The sequence below is a fragment of the Lissotriton helveticus genome, chromosome 9 (assembly GCF_964261635.1).
Source record: "Lissotriton helveticus chromosome 9, aLisHel1.1, whole genome shotgun sequence".
Lineage (NCBI taxonomy): Eukaryota > Metazoa > Chordata > Amphibia > Caudata > Salamandridae > Lissotriton > Lissotriton helveticus.
The window spans coordinates 558,385,075-558,404,570 of record NC_136070.1 but is presented as its reverse complement, the minus strand read 5'-3'; the positions used below and the strand labels follow the sequence as shown (position 1 = coordinate 558,404,570).

General features: G+C 44.9%; 1 protein-coding gene across 1 annotated transcript in view; it reads right to left on the bottom strand.

The window, feature by feature from the left end:
• Positions 1-1,976: 1,976 nt before the first annotated feature.
• Positions 1,977-19,496, bottom strand: part of MUS81 (MUS81 structure-specific endonuclease subunit) — a 321,815-nt gene continuing 304,295 nt past the window's right edge. The window contains exon 17 of the mRNA XM_078660456.1: positions 1,977-3,082. Coding sequence (XP_078516582.1) covers positions 3,016-3,082 — 67 coding nt within the window. The 3' untranslated portion in view covers positions 1,977-3,015. The remainder of the gene's footprint in view (positions 3,083-19,496) is intronic.

Genomic DNA, 19,496 nt, shown 5'->3' with positions numbered 1-19,496 from the left:
TCTTCGGGGTGTGTGTTGCATTCCAAGAGGTGTGTGCTAGGAGTCTGAACTCAGTTCTGTGGTGTGGACTCAGAGCCCTGTGAGAACAGTTAATATAACTGGAGCAAAATGTAGTGAAGTAAGGTGAGGTCCATTGACTAAAGCTGCCTGTGATCCCGGTTTTGGCTGTTAATGTTACTGCCTACGATGTTCAGGGGAGAGAAGCTGATTTCTGATGTAATTAAGTCTGATTTAAATGTGTACTGCTTGGATCTAGAGGGGGTGACGGGGTCAGAAAGACTCACGCAGGGCCCTCCTTCTCAGCCTGCTACAAATGCAAATCTGGAATTTGGCCTTTTACGTGTTTCGGCGGAGGGTACTCAAGCTGGCCTCTGCTTTTAATTACGATAGCCCTGATTATTGCTGGATTTAACATTACAAACAGCAGCCGGTGGCCATGTCCTTCCCTGCAATAGGGCCCATGACACACTGGGTACACCATATTGGTGACTGTCCTGGGAAGAGAATACAATTAGCGGGTACAAGAGAAATAGATTGGATGGGAAGCGATGACGCCCTAAGCTTCTCTGAAGAGACCCGCTGACAAGAAGCAGTACACGGCGGCCATAGTGTGAGGAGCCCTTCGGGCTATGATTATGGGCGGGAGGAGTAAATAGGGGTTACACCGCGGGAGGGGGAAAGGTGGGGGGGTCCGCAATGAGCATTTAGGCTCTTGCAGTGCCACCAAAAGCAATGATACATTTCGGTGTCTGGACTTTTTAAAGCAACTGGCCTTAAATGGACATAGCAGCAATATTTAAAACACGGTCCCGAACTCAGATCTGCAAAAAACATCCCGGAGTTCCCAGTGCGGAGATCTGTGCACAACGCACTATAACACCATATGAAGAGAACATCGAAAGAAGCAGACAATCAGGAAAAAAATGGTTCACAACAAGGAAGCTCAGATAACAAGTCTTCTTTAAAAACAAGCTGCCTGTGGGAGGGAGGCTGATGATGTGATGACGGGCAGAAATGAGAAGCGGCCGTGAAGCAGGGGGCGGGGCAGCGGAACCCTTTGATGTAGCTCACGGCCTGGCGACCGTGAAAGTGCAAGCAATTAGGGGGGAGGAGAAGTGAGGCCAGTGTGCACTGCGCACGCTGGGGAAGCCTGTGGGAGGGAGGCTGATGGCTTTGATGTGGGGAAATGCGCATGCTTGTGTTCACGTGATTTCACGTGAACCGTTTGAAATCCGCCCGATGGTTTGAGGACTTTTTTGCCCACTAAAATTCTCCCCTATCCATTCCTGCGGAATGGGATAGGCTCGACCTAAAAAACTGTGTGAAGTTGCCAGTAGAGTATTACCATATAACTACAACTTTCACCTATGAACAAAGTGAACTGGAACTCAACCAGTCCAAAAGGTTTGCTTCTAAACTATAGGAAGAGAGCTTTATCATAATCATTAGAGCCCATACAAAAAAGGTAAAGTGTCACCGAATCAAGAAGTCAACAAAGGCTTGAGTTCAAATCCCAGATGTCACATACAACTCCCCCCCTCCACCCAACACCAAGGTATTGTACATGTCAGAGGTCTTTTCACGCTCTTATAGATCATATCTTTCTCAAGAAAAAAACATTTTACTTACAGGCAGACTTTGCTTTTATGTCAAGGGAGGATCAGAAAAGTTCGAATCACAAACTCCATATGGTGAGCAGATTTACCTGTACCTTGAGATAATTGTCCAAAGTCTTAGAATAGCATGAGTACTTGAAAACATCAATCACTAGAAGAGCCCGCAAACCCTTTCTTCAGACAGTAAAAATCATGGCTGTAATTACAGAATTTTGTTATTGAAGAAGAAGGGGGTGTCATGCCATTCTACAAAATGCCCCTCACCTGAAGGAATGGTCCAATAAGTTGGACTCCAGAGCAGAACTCTTAAGGACAAAGCATACACTTATTAGGCCCCCAAAAAGACATTTTGTTTCAAGATTTTTTTGCAGAAAATATACTTTATTTTCCATAGAACACAATATATAAATGCAAAACAGTCTTTCAAACAGCATCGATATATTGACAAATTTGGAGTTGAAATGTGGGATGAAAAAACAGGGATACTAAAAAGAATGACGAATAGCAGAGTAAACAGAGCACATGTCAATCAATGATAAAATCCAGGTATTCCACGGAGGTGGGAGGATTGAACAGGGGTGAGGTGACCAGGTTTTCATCCGGGGTGTATTTATGTTTGGCAGCTGATTAAGTAGTGGAGAGGGGAGAGGGTTCGGAATGGCAGATATATCTTGCTTAGATTGTTTATTTGTTTGTAACTTTCTTTTACTATGTAGGATGTGTTGAAACTCAAATGCAAAATCAATAAAAAAAAAAATTATAATCAAAAACAGAGCACATGTTGGAGATGTTATATCTTAAAGTTAAATATTTAGGCTGGACTATTAGTGCTCTAGTAAAGGTGAATTAGGTACTGCCTAAGCCTGTACTAGCGATTTCTGTTGCATTGCAAGGGTTGACATAGGATTTGCAGTTCACTACAAACTGCCCTACATCATCAAGTCTGACAGCTTTCAATTCTATCCCCTTATCCTTCTAGAAGTCAAACAAAACAACATCTGCAAAAGGCACAAATGCCTAAAAAAGATGTGCAAGAGGTTGGAGGCAAACGTCTGGAGAATGTGACTGAGCAAAACAAGAACAATAACAAATAAATGATCCGCCACACACTGCTTTGACAACTTCTGGGCTTATAGATTGTTTTTCATTTCCGGTTATGGACGAATATGTAAAATAGATCAGCACCACAACCACTTCATGATCCTCAGGAAAGATCATCTGTTGCCTACTGCCATTCTGCTCAACTGATACTTGTGTGGTACAGCCAAGTACAAAACCACCTTCAGGTTCACTCCACACAAGATGGGGAAAGCAGCAGCATGATGAGAATTAATTCATTCTACATGCCCTTCTGGTCCAGTCCAAGGGTTTTTGTGATGCATGACTGCACATTCATTATTCAGGATAATGCCCCCTCGGTGCAGTAGAGCTGGGACAGTGTCTTGCTCAAAGCAGGTCCAAGATTTCTGCAAATAGGAGTTATAGGCAAAAGGAAAGATCAATACACTTGTGTTACAACTTGTTCTTCAATGTTAAAGTGTACATGTGATCTTCAACACTGCAAAGTACACCCACACACACCAAACTACACCACAGCAACACAATCTGTTTACATTCCTGCATATGTCGGTTGTAGTAAATGCACTTGTCTGGTCACATCTAATTTACTCAATGCTATCCAACTGGGTTTACAAAAGGTAGCTATATGTAAATTGCAACTAATTAAAAAAACACTACACGAGTCCTGTTGAATCTGAAAAGGTCAACTCATGGTGACACCAGTACTAACTTCCAATGCAGATAGCATCCTTGGTACATATGGCCCTTTACACAGGACATCACACTTTTGTACCTTACTGCTTCAAGCTTAACCCTCTGGGTCAGAGCACTAGACGTTAGGAGAACTACAGATGCTAGAAATCCCAGTTGTAAAAGGATCCCAAATCAGGATTTTGTCTAAGCAGATAGAGAATGGAACTCCTTTCCAGTACAATTACTCAAGGAACAAGATTTAACAAACTTTAGAAAGGTAGTATGGACCTCTGTGTTATTAGCGGAATTCAATTCAGTAGTTAATATCTACTAGTGAAAAAGGCTGAAGCTGCACTTTATAAAATAGACACAAATAGTATGAAATGGAATTTGTTAACCACAAACCTTACGATACAAAAAGAGCATTGCTGCAAACTAAAATTATATTGTGTTGTGCTGTGTGCAAGTATTTAAGATAACCTAAATACATTAGAGGTAATCTTCCAAATCAAGCAATGCTACTATGCCCACATATGCACCACAACTCTTACCAATTTTTTACGATCTGAACTGATTCATAGAAAAAAAGAAAAAAAACATCGAAAACAACATCACCGCCTAACACAAATCATCTGCTCTGCATGTTGAGCACACTGCCAACACCAATTCCCCCATGATACTATTGTATCAGTCACTAAGTTAAAATCCTACTCACTGCCTACAATAAACCCAAGTCATGTGCATGATGAGACCATCCCAGTCCTGATGTCTAATTCAATGAATACAAACATTATCAACACCATACTCAACGAGACATGCTCTGCAACCCCTATGTCATAGTATCCTTAAATAAAGTTACTTTAATACCACCTCCTAAAAAAAAAAAAAGAACAAGTCTTGAGCAACTATTGTAGCCAAATAACATCCTGACATATGCCTTCCCAAGATATAAAAGAAAAAAGTATCTGTGTCACATAGCCAAACAACTAATTTAACAGCTCCAATAAGATTCTAGACAAGACATGACACTGCAGCTGGACTAACCGTCTAGAGCACAACTTAGAACGTGTTGCTTAGAACGTGCTGCTAAGAACCCGAGTATACAAATCAACATAGATTTGTCAGTGGCACTAGCCACTGTCTCTTATACAGCCATTTTTAACAAATATTCCGTGCCAAATGGGAGCTGGAATCTTGCTATCTGATCACACAGCAGTCACGTGTGGGTTCTCTCAAGCCTATCTATACACTGCTTTATAAATATATTTGTTCACACCGAGGTGCACATAGTGATGTTGCAAGGTTTCTACGTGGCAGTCTTAAGAAGGCCATTCCTAGGCATGTGCGAGTACAGAGTCAATGATGCCGCTTGGCACTAACCGAATATGCAGATATGCACTCACCAACATACCTTTAATTGACTACCAGTTCTGCATTCCATGAAGCTGGAAACCCCTGAGCAGACTAGATATGGTTTTCAACCCTGGTTTGCAGAAGATGCTTAATACATTAGGAAGAGTCTGTCAGAAGAGAATTTGTACTTTGCATTCACTATCTAGAAATAGAGAGCTCCAAATATCAGGGTCATGAGTTTTTAGCCATTCTAGCTGATTTTTAATAAGTACTTGTGCTGTTTTTGAACTTTCGGGGAATTATTTGTTTCTAAATGCGACTGTCGCACTCTGCGCTGCAGTGATTTAAGGACCAGCTGCGGCCTGTGCAGGTAAGAGCAGTGGTGTCGGTGGGAGGAGGATTTCAATGGACGATGGTCTGTTGAACCCCACCCCACGTGCTCCCCCACTGCCACCGCCCTGTGCGGATGTTAGGGACTTTTTAGAGACAATCATGATGCCCACCTGCACTTTACTTTTCAGAACTCGTTTCTATCTCTTATCAGGTTTGACGCTCTCCTGGTTCGCTACTTTTATGCAGAGAGAGCGTGCAGGTGTTAGTGGCCATTTTTTCCTTCAGATAGATTCGAGGCGCAATTTTAGGTGGGTGCATGCTCTAGTTTTCCATACATGCTTTCAACCATGTCCTATGTGAAGCAAGCTGCAGCCAAAGGCAAGCCGTCTGGGTCCATACATGTCTAGCACTAGCCATGCTGTTGGATTCGCTCCAAGATTAGCAGCCAGAACCGAATAGTTATTCCATGTCAATCCTTCCAGCTTCTATTGCAGGAGATGGTCCCCTGGGGAGTTTGTGGGCAAGATATCTAGTGGTTGCCATGGCCATGTATTGTAGTTGGACTCTCTCACCCTAAGGGATATCTCCCTCACACAGTGAAGCACACCAGTATGAAATCTGAGAGGATTACCCATCAGCCACCACTTTACTCTAGCTTCGAGTCGCGCTTCAATTAATTAATGTGCACTTATTGCTTAAGCATGCCGTGCCCATTTTCCAAGTTTTGATGGATGTTAACTTCAATGCCATGTTTTTAACGGAAACCTGCCTCCACTCTGACACTAATTCTGACACTGCTCCAGCAGTTCCACTGGGGTTCAAAATCTACAGACAGGAAGGAATGGTAAATGTAGGGGGGTGCAGCACTAATATTCTATGTAGCAATTTCCAATGATTTACTTTCCACGTAGGTAACTAAAAAGGGGCGGAAAATTTGGGATTCTGTATTACCATGACTCTCAAAGTTTCCTTCTCGGAAGTCCTAATTTTGCATTCCACTGCCGATTTAAATTTTTTCTCCTCCTGGAATAAAGCTATTCTCATGGTCGTTCTGAGGTTCACAAATCTAGGGGATATTAATCTGCACATGGATATGACAACTGACAAAGCTGGTCAAGAATTGGCACAATCCTGGATCGACAATCTCCACAACTGCATTCTTCCTGCTGGCACTGTCTCTTCTCCTGCAACATCGAAGCACCCGCATGCACTACCACCACCACGCCAACCACGGCTGCTCTGGAACTACTCCACTGCATCCTGCTCAACACACAATCACTCTGCAAGCATGCCACTGAGACCTGGGACACCATCATCTTCATCACCTTTGACGCCATCTTTCTCACCAAGACCTGGCTCAACCCCTCATCCACGCCAGGCATCAGATCAGCAACCACCCGACAGCTACAACATAGCACACCAAGGCCGCATCAACAAGCATGCAGGAGGAATTGCCATCATCCCGAAAGAAGACAACCAACTGCTTGGTCACCAAGTCTACGATCACCTGAAGAAGAACCGACGACATTAGAACTCTCCTCAATCGGGGAGAAACAGCAGCCCTGATCCTCCTCTATCTCTCAACAGCCCTTCACACCCTCATCAAGAGGATTCACCATATCAGAATTCAAGGAGACGTCCTCGGATGCATCGCCTCCTTCCTCATCGGAAGAACCCACTGGATCTACCTACCCCCTTTCATCTCGGAACCCAAAAATATCATCTGCGGTGTCCCTGAAGGTTCGTCCCTCAGTCCTTCACTATTCAACACCTACATGACCCCTCTGGCTAACATCATCAGGACCCATGGACTAAACATCATAGTCTATACCGACGACACCCAGCTCATACTATCGCTATCAAAAGACATCTCCACCACAATGGCCAACTTCCGCATGTGCATGTCTTACATCGCCGACTTGATGAAAGACAACTCCCTACAGCTCAACACAGGTAAAGAGGAACTCTGTTGGAAGCTAATATGATTTACCACATATCACTCATTCCCTCTCAAATCTTTTAGAGCTGTTCTTCCTTATCGAATTGGAAAACAACAGCCCATTTTACATTTATCACACAGGTTACGTGAACTTGCACCAGAAAGTAAACATTGAATGAGACAGTTTATCATTCCAGTCCTGATGAAGGTGGTTTCTGAATAATGTATCGTTAATGCCCTTGTTTGTTAATTTTGGTTATATTCACTGAACTTTCTATATCCAATCCCAATATCTATTGTTGGATTTCTTGAAACTGGTTGATTCTTATGAAATAACCATTATATGATGATTTGAATGTTTTTCACATACTTTACGGTCTCTTGTGCATTGTATTTTGTAATTTTTAACTACAATTTTTTCATCACATTATTGTGTTTTAATATTTTTCTGGGAAAATACTTTAAATAAAATTGTAATTTTTATAATTCATTGAGTTGTCATCAATGTGCTTGTAGTTGTTTTTTGGGGCCCACGGCTTAGGAGGATGTGAGATCCTTCAAGATATGTTTTAGCTCTAAAAGATTTGAGTGGGAATGAATGATATGTGGTAGATCATATTAGCTTCCAAGAGAGTTCCTCTTTACCTGTACTGTCTGTACCCTGTCTCTTGGTCAGCGGGGTCACTCCCTTTTTTTATACATACAGCTCATCACAGACAAAACAGAAGTGCTGGTCTTAGGAAACAACACCCCCTGTGGAACAACTCCTGGTGGCCTTCCGAGCTAGGACCCTCAACCACACCGACGGACCATGCCCGGACCCTTGGCATCATCCTGGACAGCAAGCTCACCATAAAAAGCCAGATAAACGCAGTTTCCACCACCTGCTTTCTCACTCTTTGCATGTTCCGTAGGATCTTCAAATGGCTCCCCGTCGATACCAGGTGTACCGTCACTCAAGTCCTAGCCATCAGCCGCCTGGACTACGGCAACGCACTCTATATAGGAATGCCCTCGCACCTCCTGAAGAGACTTCAGACCATACAGAACTCAGTAGCCAGACTCATCCTTGACCTCCCTAAACAAACCCACATCACCCCCACCTCAAGAAGCTCTACTGGCTCTGCATTCAGAAGAGATGTTAATTCAAGATGCTGATCCACACCTACAAGGCTCTTCACAATCAACCACCACCTGAACTTCTACCAAACCTTCAGACACCTGCGCTCCGCCTCTCTCTCCCTCGCGCACACACCCTGAATCCGCAGAAGCATCAGTGGAGTTCGCTCTTTCTCCTACCTCACTGCTAAATCTTGGAACAACCTCCCCCTCCAGACATGCTCCTCCCTGCTTGAATTCAGGAACTGACTCAAGACCTAGATGTTCCAATGATGATTACCGAAGCAGCAGGGTTCCCAGCGCCTGGATACACTCACAGATGATTAGCCTCGTGTAGGAAAGTGCTCTTTTTGACATGGTCACCCCCACATTTTGCCCTAGTACTGATGCGTTTGGACTGAAAGTGCACTGGGCTCCTGCTAACTAGGCCCCCATTGCCAGCCCTCTTTCCAATAAAACAAGGTAAATGTCTAATTGTGACATATTTAGTAAGGACTTTAGAACCTCTAAGTCGCTAGTAAATGGTACCCTTAGTACCCAGAGCATGGGTACTAAAGAGGGTCCCTATGGGCTGTAGCATACATTATGCCACTTAAAGTGACCCACACAAAGACTGCATACAGCCTGCTATTGCAGGATGCAGGAAATGGTGCAAACTGTTTTTGAAACATGACATGACACAATCCCTGTGTGCTATACCACGGTACACTGCACATACTGTATGTAAGTCACACCTACAGCAGGCCTTAGAGCCCTAAGGCAGGGTGCATTATATTATATGTGAGGACCCATCTGAATGAGCAGATAGGCCCCTGTGATGTCTAGTTCCATTCTTAGATATTGCAGATGATCCGGCAGCTATCTTAAGAACATGTCCGGGGCACAGGTCTTTACGAGATACCCAGCTACATGATGGCTGCACTGAAACCAATGAGGTTTGGTAGCAAACACCTTGTCTCAACAAATCTGTACTGATGCGAGTTTGAGATTCATTATGCCATCGAGTCAGAGGGCATTTTAGCAGTGCTCGCTGAAAACCTACTAGTCTCTAGTGTGTTGGCTGACTGGTATCATCAGGCCTGCCACCACAGACGAGTTCTTGATCCCCTGTAGGTGAGAGCCCGCGGTCTCAGAGGCCAGAAACAATGCTTGCTCTGGAGGAAGTATTCACAAATGCTCTAGCTGGATGTTTAGTGAAATAGCAATGCAAGGCCAGAGGCTTCAATGCCTCTGCTACCTTAGATATGCAACAAAGGCTTTCACACAGACCTGGAGAATGCCCCTTGCCCTAAGACCTATTTGGCACCAGAGCAGGTGGAAAATTAGTTAGTCAAGAGGTGGGTCATACTTTCAGGCTAGGCACACCCCTAAGGTGGGCCACCAAAAGTGGAGAGCCAAGGAAGAGTTTCACCATTTTAAATTTGGTGAAACTAGGAACTCTGGGTCAGGTATGTCCACTGTTACACACAAAATAAAGTGAAAAGAGGTACCTCTCCTAAACCACCATCCTAAGCGTCCAACCATATACACACAAAAAGGAATAGGAGGGAAAAAAAGGCTCTATGAATGAATGCGGCGCACACAAAACTGCAAAATTTGTTAAAAGTGCCCTCGCCCAGTGGTAGTGGACTGCTTCCTCATTGGGGTTGCTAACAACATCCCTGCGCAGACCAGGATGGAGGATAACGGAGGGAGAGAATACAAAAATAAAAGTCTACAGGATCTTAATGTGTAGAAATTAAAATAAATGTCCTTAAAACTGGCTCAGGAATATCCCCAACAACCTTTATTCATGGATTTCCTTGTCAGGACTAAAAATACTGTACAGGACGGTGATGATCGGGAACGTTATTATACCTGCATCCCTCCTATCTGCAAAGTTGTCGACATGTTTCAGCTGTTATCCGTTATCTGTTGCCCATAATCGTCAATAGGACTATAGATCCCATGAAGCCCCTATTCTCCTACCTGTATTTGTCGGTAGACTGAGGTCTGACCGAATCTGGTCTTTTACCTTAAAGTCACACTGGAGTAGTTCCAAGTTTCATCTAATAATCCTCTAGAATTGGTGAGCGAACGGGAGTGTCTCCCTACAGTCACCCCTTCGTCAAGGTTGAGACGCCCCCTATGTCAGCCCAATCTTCCCAGGAAGTGGTTATATAGAGGGTGTAGTCACCCCAGGGGTGAGTAGCCCATTGCCTACTACCTTACACTCTACTAACGCCCCTAAATTCAGTTTTTAGGGGTCCCCCTGACACCAGGATTTACGATTTGTGTAATGGGAACTGAAGGAAGGACAAAGAAGAGCCGAAGTCATGAGAACAGACGTCCTGTACTGAAATTGGCACCAAACCCTGCCTGGCTGCTTGCACTGTGACAATCACAACGACCGACTCGTCCAGAAGCTTAACAGCCTCCCCAAACCCTGGAGGACTGTTCTTACTTTCAACAACCAAGCAGCATCTCCCTTGGGTGGAGATACCATCCCCCTGCATCTTGCTGGCCTTCGGGTCCACTGAGGGAGCAACTCGCTAGGAAGAGGATGTCATAAGTCAAGAAGGTCAGCTCCGTTACTTTCACCAAGTCTTGAGGTGCTGATCGCTCCCGGACCTCTCAGCACCAATACCCTAGTTACCGGAGCCCTTGCAACTACCAAGGCATGTTGTGTGTCAATCAAAGGGCATGTCTATCCAGAAGGACAGGACACCGCCCAAGAACCCAGTTGACAGCAGCCACGCATGGAGGCGAATGGCAGCGCTGGTGCCTATAGCCTGCCCAATGGAATCCAAGCTACAAAGAATCATGAAGAACAAGTTACTTAATGTCTTATTTGATAGGAACTCCATTTAGCTGCAGATTCCTTACCTCAGACTTATCCCCAGACTTCAGACTGGATTCGGAAATTTTCCATGAGCAGTAGCCCTGCCTGCCGGTAGGTGGAATCGTTCGGCTCCACATATCGTTGTCGCAGTCATCAGCATCGAAAGTGAACTACGTTGTGCCTATGTAGGTGTATAGGGAAGTACCCCTTTTTCATTTGCATGTTTACCCCAAACATTTTGCCAGATACCTGATGCCAACTTGACTGAGTGTGTGCTGGCATCCTGCTAACCAGACTCCAGCACCTGTGTTCCTTCCCAAAACTGTACCTTTGTACCCACAATTGGCACATCCCAGGCCACAGGTAAGCCCCTTGTAAAAGGTACTATGGGCGGCCTGTAAGGGCTGCAGCACCTATTGTGCCAGCCTTAGAGACCAATTGCAAAAACCACAGTTGATGGACAGAATGTAGAACAATGTCTTACATTCACCCCAGTACAAAGATCTGGGCCTAAATCCATCGTTTTGTTGCACTCCACACCACCCTAGGTCAGACAATGGCTATATGCAAATCAGCCTTGACCCTGTGCCTCATGGGAACAGTCCAGCCCGAACTACCAAGCCATGTCTTTCCTAGACCGGAATCAAGCATCCAAGGACCGGTTTCTGGCTATCAGCCTTCTTCAGCCTGGATAGCTTGACTCCAGTGATGTGGAGAGCCTGGGACTCACGTCTGAGCATACCCAGCCCACTCGGGGTGAAAATTGCAAAAACACAGTAGATGGACAGAATGTAGAACAATGTCTTACATTCACCCCAGTACAAAGATCTGGGCCTAAATCCATCGTTTTTTTGCACTCCACACCACCCTAGGTCAGACAATGGCTACATGCAAATCAGCCTTGACCCTGTACCTCATGGGGAACAGTCCAGCCCGAACTACCAAGCCATGTCTTTCCTACACCGGAATCAAGCATCCAAGGACCGGTTTCTGGCTATCAGCCTTCTTCAGCCTGGATAGCTTGACTCCAGTGATGTGGAGAGACCATGCACCTTAACACCCTCACACTGCCATTGCAGGCTGCGCGTTTTGGTGCAGGGTCTCTGAGGGTCAACGTGGGTTGAGGCACTGCCAGCGGAGTCGGAACAAGAGCTGGAGGGAAGGCAAGAGTGGTGGATCAAGCTGCCACCGAGGGCAAACTCGCCAGTGGTATCCCAGGTGTAAGGCCACTTGGCTGCTTGGGGCCCCAAGGCACGCCAGAGGGAGTTAGCAGATTTTGGGTTCATCCACACACAGTCTCCGTAGGCCTTTGAGTCATGGATAGACCCCTAGCACCACGCGCACACCTGACATTTGTTTGTGACAGTCCCTACAGGGCTTATAATCTGCCATTTTAGGGGCCGATATCCGTTGCACACTGTAGAAATTTAACGAAAAATAGAAGAAAATGTCTCTGAGCAATGAGAGGGAGTTCTGGACAGTGTCTGGAGGCGTGGAAAGAGAGGAACTGACGTCAGAGCACCGGAGTGGCAAACATATAGGCTTGCACATAATTTCTGGAGTGGGACGGCGTCAGTCTGAAGCTACAAGGTGCCACCTTCCGGTGCACAGATGTACTACTCAAAAGCTTCTGGATCCAGTCTGTTGCCATGGGAATATTCAAAAGGGGAGGCATTTGTGGCTAGAAGTCTGTATCAGAAGTTTAGGTATGGATGAACATAAAGTCTGTTCTGTTGCATTAACTGCCATGCATTTTGAGAATGTTCTTAGGGCAGATTTCAGCCTGAATAGAAAAGTGAGCATAATGGTAGAAAGCCTCTCTTACAAGGAATCACATGTATTTCCTATGGTGCTTTGCAACTGAAATATATAAAAAAATAAGCAACTTGTGGACCCATGGAACAGAGCCAATTGTTCCTTTTGATGTGGGGAAAAATATGACAGATGACTAGCATTCTGTATTTTTGCCTTAATATGTATTTGTTGAGAAAACGTAGGTCTCATATTCTGTGATACTGGTTTGGTTGACCTTTGTTGGAGCTAGAAAGTATCTCAAGGATACTCATTTGTTTTCCTGGCAAGATGGGACTTTTCGATTGCTGTTCTGGGCAATAGAATTTCGGATTCTTGTACTAATATGAGGATTTGGTAATTGGACATCGTTTTTGGTGGAACAAGTGGTGGAACTACCTTCAAACAGATGAAGTAGCCCCTTTCTAAAAGGTTCAGTACCCACTTGTCTGATATTATAGTCTTAAACTCATCAAAGTGAGATGTCACCACTTCCCATACATGTCAGGGTGTTAAAGTATCACTGGCACATGCCTGACAAATTCTTTCCTCTGGAATGTTGGGTCATATGAGGTGGCAATTATGTCTTCATGTATATGCGCAGGTACTGCTGGTTTTGACCTTGCTTTAGTGCGCAGTAATTCCATTTTGGATGATGAATTCTACTCTTTAAAGCATTTCTTCTGCTCTCACAGCCCAACAGCTTTCATGATTTTCACTTCATTTTCCATATGAAACCTCTCTTCCTTTTTATGCTGGCGTAAGACAATTGTTTTTCTGAGAAAGGCAGTTCGGCTAACTTGAGCTGAGCTTCTGGCTTGAAGGAGGAAATTCTCAGTCACAAATTACTTAACTGCCCTCTTGCCAGTTCCTCATCAAAGGTAATAATACTGTCTAATGGCGACACTCTCAAAGGAGACTGGGTTGGCTATGTAGAAATATAGGAAGATAGGTCAGTATCTGAGCAGGGAGATCTTAACGTAGTGGGGGATCTGGAGCCTCTTCAAGGAGGGTGCCTAGATGATGTACTTCAAGGTATCCATGGAGAGGGTGGTTTCCACTTAGGTTAAGGAGACGTTGAAACAGCCTTTGTCATTTTCCTTGAAGGTGACTAGTCCAAATGTCTTAAGGGAGTCTGCAGTGAACCTTTGCATAGGGTTATTGGGGTGTTAAGACAATAAGGCAATTGTTCTTGGGTCCAAAGACTGAGCTTGTTGTTGGTCAGGAGATACAGGTGTTGTTTCTTCCCTGTGTCTCTTCCTATGCATGTAATGTCCTTCTACAGGAGAGGGCATTATCACCTGAGAAGCTGCAGAATAGATGGACAGTACAATGAAGATATGGACCAGACATTGTAGACTTTGGAAAAGGAGGAAGGCAATTTTTGTTTTATTTGACGGTGATTTGGGGGGTGTTTGGGGTGTGACACCTCCCCAATAAATGTATTCTTCCCTGGTAGTTGGGTCAGGGGGCCCGAGTCAAGTCTGCAATGTATGTGTTGTTTTTTTTTTTACCATAGGCCAAGAATAAGAGACAAAACACAACCTTTGCTGTAAAACAAGAAAGGGAGAGAGAGAGGCAGAGATCTACATCTGGTGGCTGAAGTTCAAAATGGTACTCTAGATAACCTGTAATCAATAGGTCTTCCCTACTTGTCCAAACGATGTGATCCTAGGCAAACATATGTCACAGCCATCATTTAATTTATTATCACATATGAGAGAAATTTTAAATATTGAGTTCATGATGTGCCCTGTACAAGCATCTCTTAAGATTGATTTACTAGACTACAACGTTGCTCCATCTATAATAAGAATCTATGCCATGTTTAGTTTAGTGTTTACATGACTACCTAAGGGTTTACATGAAGGGTTTTTCACAGACTGCATTTTACAGTACATTTTGTAATACTGCAATAGCAGTACAAACATACTACAAAATGCTATTCACAAGCTGCACTTCTAAAGTACTACTGTTTTCGCAGTAGTACTTTGGAAATGCAGTTTGTGAATAGCATTTTGTAGTACATTTCTAGTAATACTGTAGTACTACAAAACATAATACAAAATGCAGTTTGTGAATAGTCCCTAGGCCCTTCGGTTTGGTGGAGTCATGTCAGTTGCACATTTGAACGAATTTACAATTGGATTTTGAGAATAGTCAAAAGGTAGTGAAATTACTCAAAAGTGTAAAATACTCGAAAGTGCAAATCTGCACCTACAGAAGTACCCCATAAAATGGATGCAGAGGTAATACCATTTGGAATTCACAAACACTGTCAGCAATAGACTTGAAAAGCTCTGGTCTCAGGTTTCCAGGCATATTACTGGCAATCAAACACCCAAAAGGTGACAAAATGAATACTTCCAAATAGTCTAATCAGTGGCACTCACTTCGGGTAGCATTCCAACCTATAGCTATTCGCTAACTGTGCCACTCTAAACAGAGGACCACATAGTGCAAATAAATACTGACCCTGTTTCTCAATGAAACAGTACATCCTGAATCTTGAATACTTCACCCTTCCACCCTGCAGTCCACTACTTTTTAGTTGGGTAATTTGAAATTCACACACCACTAATCTCAAAGACAGAGCTACGCCCATGGTGATCTGGTCAACGAGGAAGTGTCTTTTAAATGTCAACCTTGATTGTGTTTGAAACAACAAGGATCCAAGTGCCCTCGACAGTGATGTGTGGCGACGCCTCTTGGACGAAGAAGCTGATTAGTCTGTACGTCTATGATGTATGACGACGAGCAGGTGGGCGCTGGTTGTATCAATGCCATCACTGGTGATTTCAATGTCTGTCTTCAGTGACACTGAGAATGCCATTTGTCTCTACTACGTCTCTCCTTTGACCTTTCTATGTGGTCTTTAGAAGTAGGTAGTGGAGAGACTGAGACAGGTTGATATGCTAATAGTTCTAGTCTACCTCTCTTCTTTCTCTCTTCTTCACCCCTCATGTCTTCAAGCATGCCTCTTAACCTTATGCCTTCTTTGTCTTTCAAACTTCTTTTAGACCCTTTCAGAGGGCCACGGGGCTAGCAGGAATTACTGGGCCCAATCATGGGGGCTAAGGCTTTTTACTCCAGATGTCCCAGGGACCAACCTACTATGGACCCTGAGCAACTGGGCTAAGTACCCCTTCAGCATTTAACTCTCAGGAACAGCAGGACTGTAGCAGTCCCAGGTTTATTTATGTTTTGGGGGGGGGGGGGGTTAGATACAGGGAATGAACACAACTCCAAATACTTACAGCAGCAGAAATAAAAGAATGTCCCGTCAAATACTCACTTTTATGAAAAAAGAGAATATTTTCATGTAACCGCTATCAACACAAAGGTAAATTTAACATTCACACAAAACTACGCAGTCCACTTGAGGTCAGGGCTCTGGTGCTAGACAGGTCCTCGTGTCTCACTACTTTCTGGCTCTAGCATTTGTGGTTATTTCCTATTCATTTTGGCCAACATCCAGGGTAAGCCTCACCAGTAGTCCGGATTCTACTCCAAATCTATTGTAAAGTCAAAAGTGTTCCGACACCGAAGCAAGTTCCCCCGGTGCCGACTTGGGCCAAAATTAGTCTTAGGATCCGGTGTTCCTAAGAGCACCCCCTCAACGGTTACTGGAGCGGCAGCAGCTGGTTCAGGTGAGTTCACTGCACATGCCTAGATGGTATGCACTTGCCGATCCTCGAGGTCCTCACACGCGGTCTTGCACCTGCAGTGAGTAGAGGGTACTTGGCGTTCCTCCTTACAGGGTAAGTCTTTGGTTCCTCCCATGGTGGTTGGGGTGGGCGATGTGGAGTGCCTGATACGTATTCCTCGCCCTGGTGCAGGTGCACAGGAGTATCCACGATGTTCCAGGTCAGGTCACACTTTTACTAGTCCCAGTAACCTCCTCTGGCCTACGGGGTCACTGTATCTCGACTGTACCGGGCACTCACCCATTGGCACAGCAGATGCATGCATGGCAGCCCTCCTGGCATACAGCGTCACCGATCCTACAATGTGCATGGGCTCTGACCATATTGGCACAGCACTAGTTACAAATCACTTTCCAGCGGCCCCTTCTGGCACACTGGGTCGCCAACACCTCACTGCACAAGGGCTCCAGGCTGATTGGCGCATAGATTTCCACTGCTCACTTTAGGCCCTCTCCTGTATTACGTGGGTCGTCGACATTGTCCTGCACATGAGCAATGACCTGAATGGTGCAGTAACCACTTCCTCTAGCCTCACTCAGGAAATCCACTCGACAGGATTTCCCACTGGACCTCTTCTTCACAGTGCACACTGGTATTGGCAAGCGTGCAGGTGTTGGTGCTTCAGGCTGCAGGAGAGGTGGTCTTCGATACCCTAGCAGGGAAACTAGCAGGCCGTGGCCTCCAGTCCTGGTCACAGGCAGATGTCTTGTTTTTAACGAAGGCTTTATTACGAAAGCCTTTAGACCGAAAGCGGGATCCCGACGGCGTCATTAGAACACACGTCTATATGCCAAGACATACACTAGGCACAAATCTTGCGGTTTTAGGCTCAGGGAATGGTCTGGTTTACGTTGAGGGAAGGGGCGTGTTTAAGGCTGAGGGAAGGGGCAAGTTTACGGTTGAGGGAAGGGGCAGGTTTAGGGTTGAGGGAAGGGGCGGGTTTAGGGCTAAGGGACGGGGCGGTTTAAGGTTAAGGGTGGGTTAAGGGAAGGGGCGTTTTTAGGTAAAGAGAAGGGACAGGTTTAAGTAATGGGAAGGGGTGGGTCTAGGGCTAAGGGAAAGGGCATTTTTAGGTAAAGGGAAGGGGCAGGTTAAGGAGAGGAGTGGTTTAAGGGCTAAGGAAAAGGGTGGTTTTAGGGATAATGGTGTGAGGGGTGGTTTTTAGGGCTAAGGATGTAGAGGCGGTTTTCAGGACTAAGAGTGTGGAGGGGTTTAGGGGTAAGGATGTGAGAGGGTTTCACTTTAAAAAAAGATCGGCACCGTCCCTGAGACGCTGTGGCGCCCGTGAGGCATAAGCAGAAAATACGCACCTTCTCTTACTCAGGCAACGGATGAGGCATGGACGACAGAGTGTCCTGGAGTCAGCCCCACAACAAGAAGTGCCCGCAAAAGTGAGATTGGGGCATTCACTGTTTTTGAACGTTAGGTTGTACATTACGTGGTGTCGTAAAAATATAGTTTGTTTAAAAAAACAAAACAGGCGTGCTAAAAAGAAACTTCACACTAACACATTTGTTACAAGTGCTTTCTGACTAATTGCTTTCATTCAAAAACATGCATTCGTCTGGCAGAGCTTCTCCTCCTCCAACAGCCCAACTGGCTTCTCGACAGTTGACAGTTTTTGAGGCCTCAAGCTACTCTTCTTATTGTCCATTTCCAGACATAAAATGTGATTTAGGATCGGAGTCCCTAAAGTTTATTTAGGGGTTCTTTTAAAGTGACCACTTCTCCCCCTCTCTTCCTCTTGAAAGCAGTCTATCACAGCATGAGAGTCTCCAATTCTGAGAGCCCCAAAACAAAAGACATGGGAGTGACAAGAATTCACACCTGGATGTCAGCCACAGTGAAATGTTTATCAAAAGGTTAGCCTAGGGCCTCCGGTCTACTCTTTGTGATTACCTGATCAGCCCCATCTCCATCCTGAGATGTGCTCAGACCCCTTCCTTATGACCCCTCTCTGAATCAAAGAGCAACCTTTGAAGCATACAGGGGAAGTCTGGCTCTCCCTTCTCCAGTATGTCCCACCCAGCTTACAAGAATGCAGAAATACACAAATCTGTCTTGGGGGAGGTTCCTCCACCTCCTCTTGTTTAACTCTGAAGTCCTGGATCTCCCAAGATGGAAACCATAATCTGCAATAAATTGTGCCATTCACAGGCAGACATGCACCCAAGCATGTGTACTTACACTAGCTAGACTACATAGCACTGTACCCTCCATGTACTATGCCATGCACAGGCCCATATACACACAGCACTTGCATTTAACACACACACACACTGAACCACATCTTTCATGAACTGTACTACTTACAGGCACACACACCCGACACATGCATTCAACATGCACACACTGCATTATCCCTCTATTGCAACTTTCAGAGGTACACATACACCCACTGCATGCACACCACTCATTAAGTAGCCTTTCACCACTATGAAGGTAGTGCTTTGAGCACCCCTCCTGGTGCAACAAGTATGCAATCGTGACACAGGCCTGTGTCATGGCACACATGCATGCTCCGTGTTTGCCTGTGACAACAAACATCAGCATTAGTGATCCAGACACCAGAACAGTTGGGGCAATCAGGGCAGGGGCGCACGTCCATTACCGTGCGGAGGACTTTTCAGTCCTAACACTCGCTTATAGGGCATATTGCAACTTAACATTCTTCAAGCAGATAACTCCCTTTTGTGTATGATGCTACCAGTACGCAATTCACTGTCTTGTCAGAAAGCACAAAATAAATACAATACAACAGTCGAACTCAATGTGAAAATGTAGATATTCCCAGGAAGACAACTTGCTCCCTCATAGACAACCACATACAACTCCTCCCAACGCCAGATAAAACCCCATTGCACCGCCCACCAACTTTTGTCATTTTGATCCTGTTTACTCCTTATGCAATTCATCTACACCAAGGGTCTTCATCCTTTTCTGTAATAAGAGCTATCTATGGTTAATAACAATCAATCCTAGCTACTTATAGGTGTTAATAGCGACTGTATAAGACAATTTTATATTAGTGGTCAACCCATGAAAGATTGTCAGCAGTGTTCTCC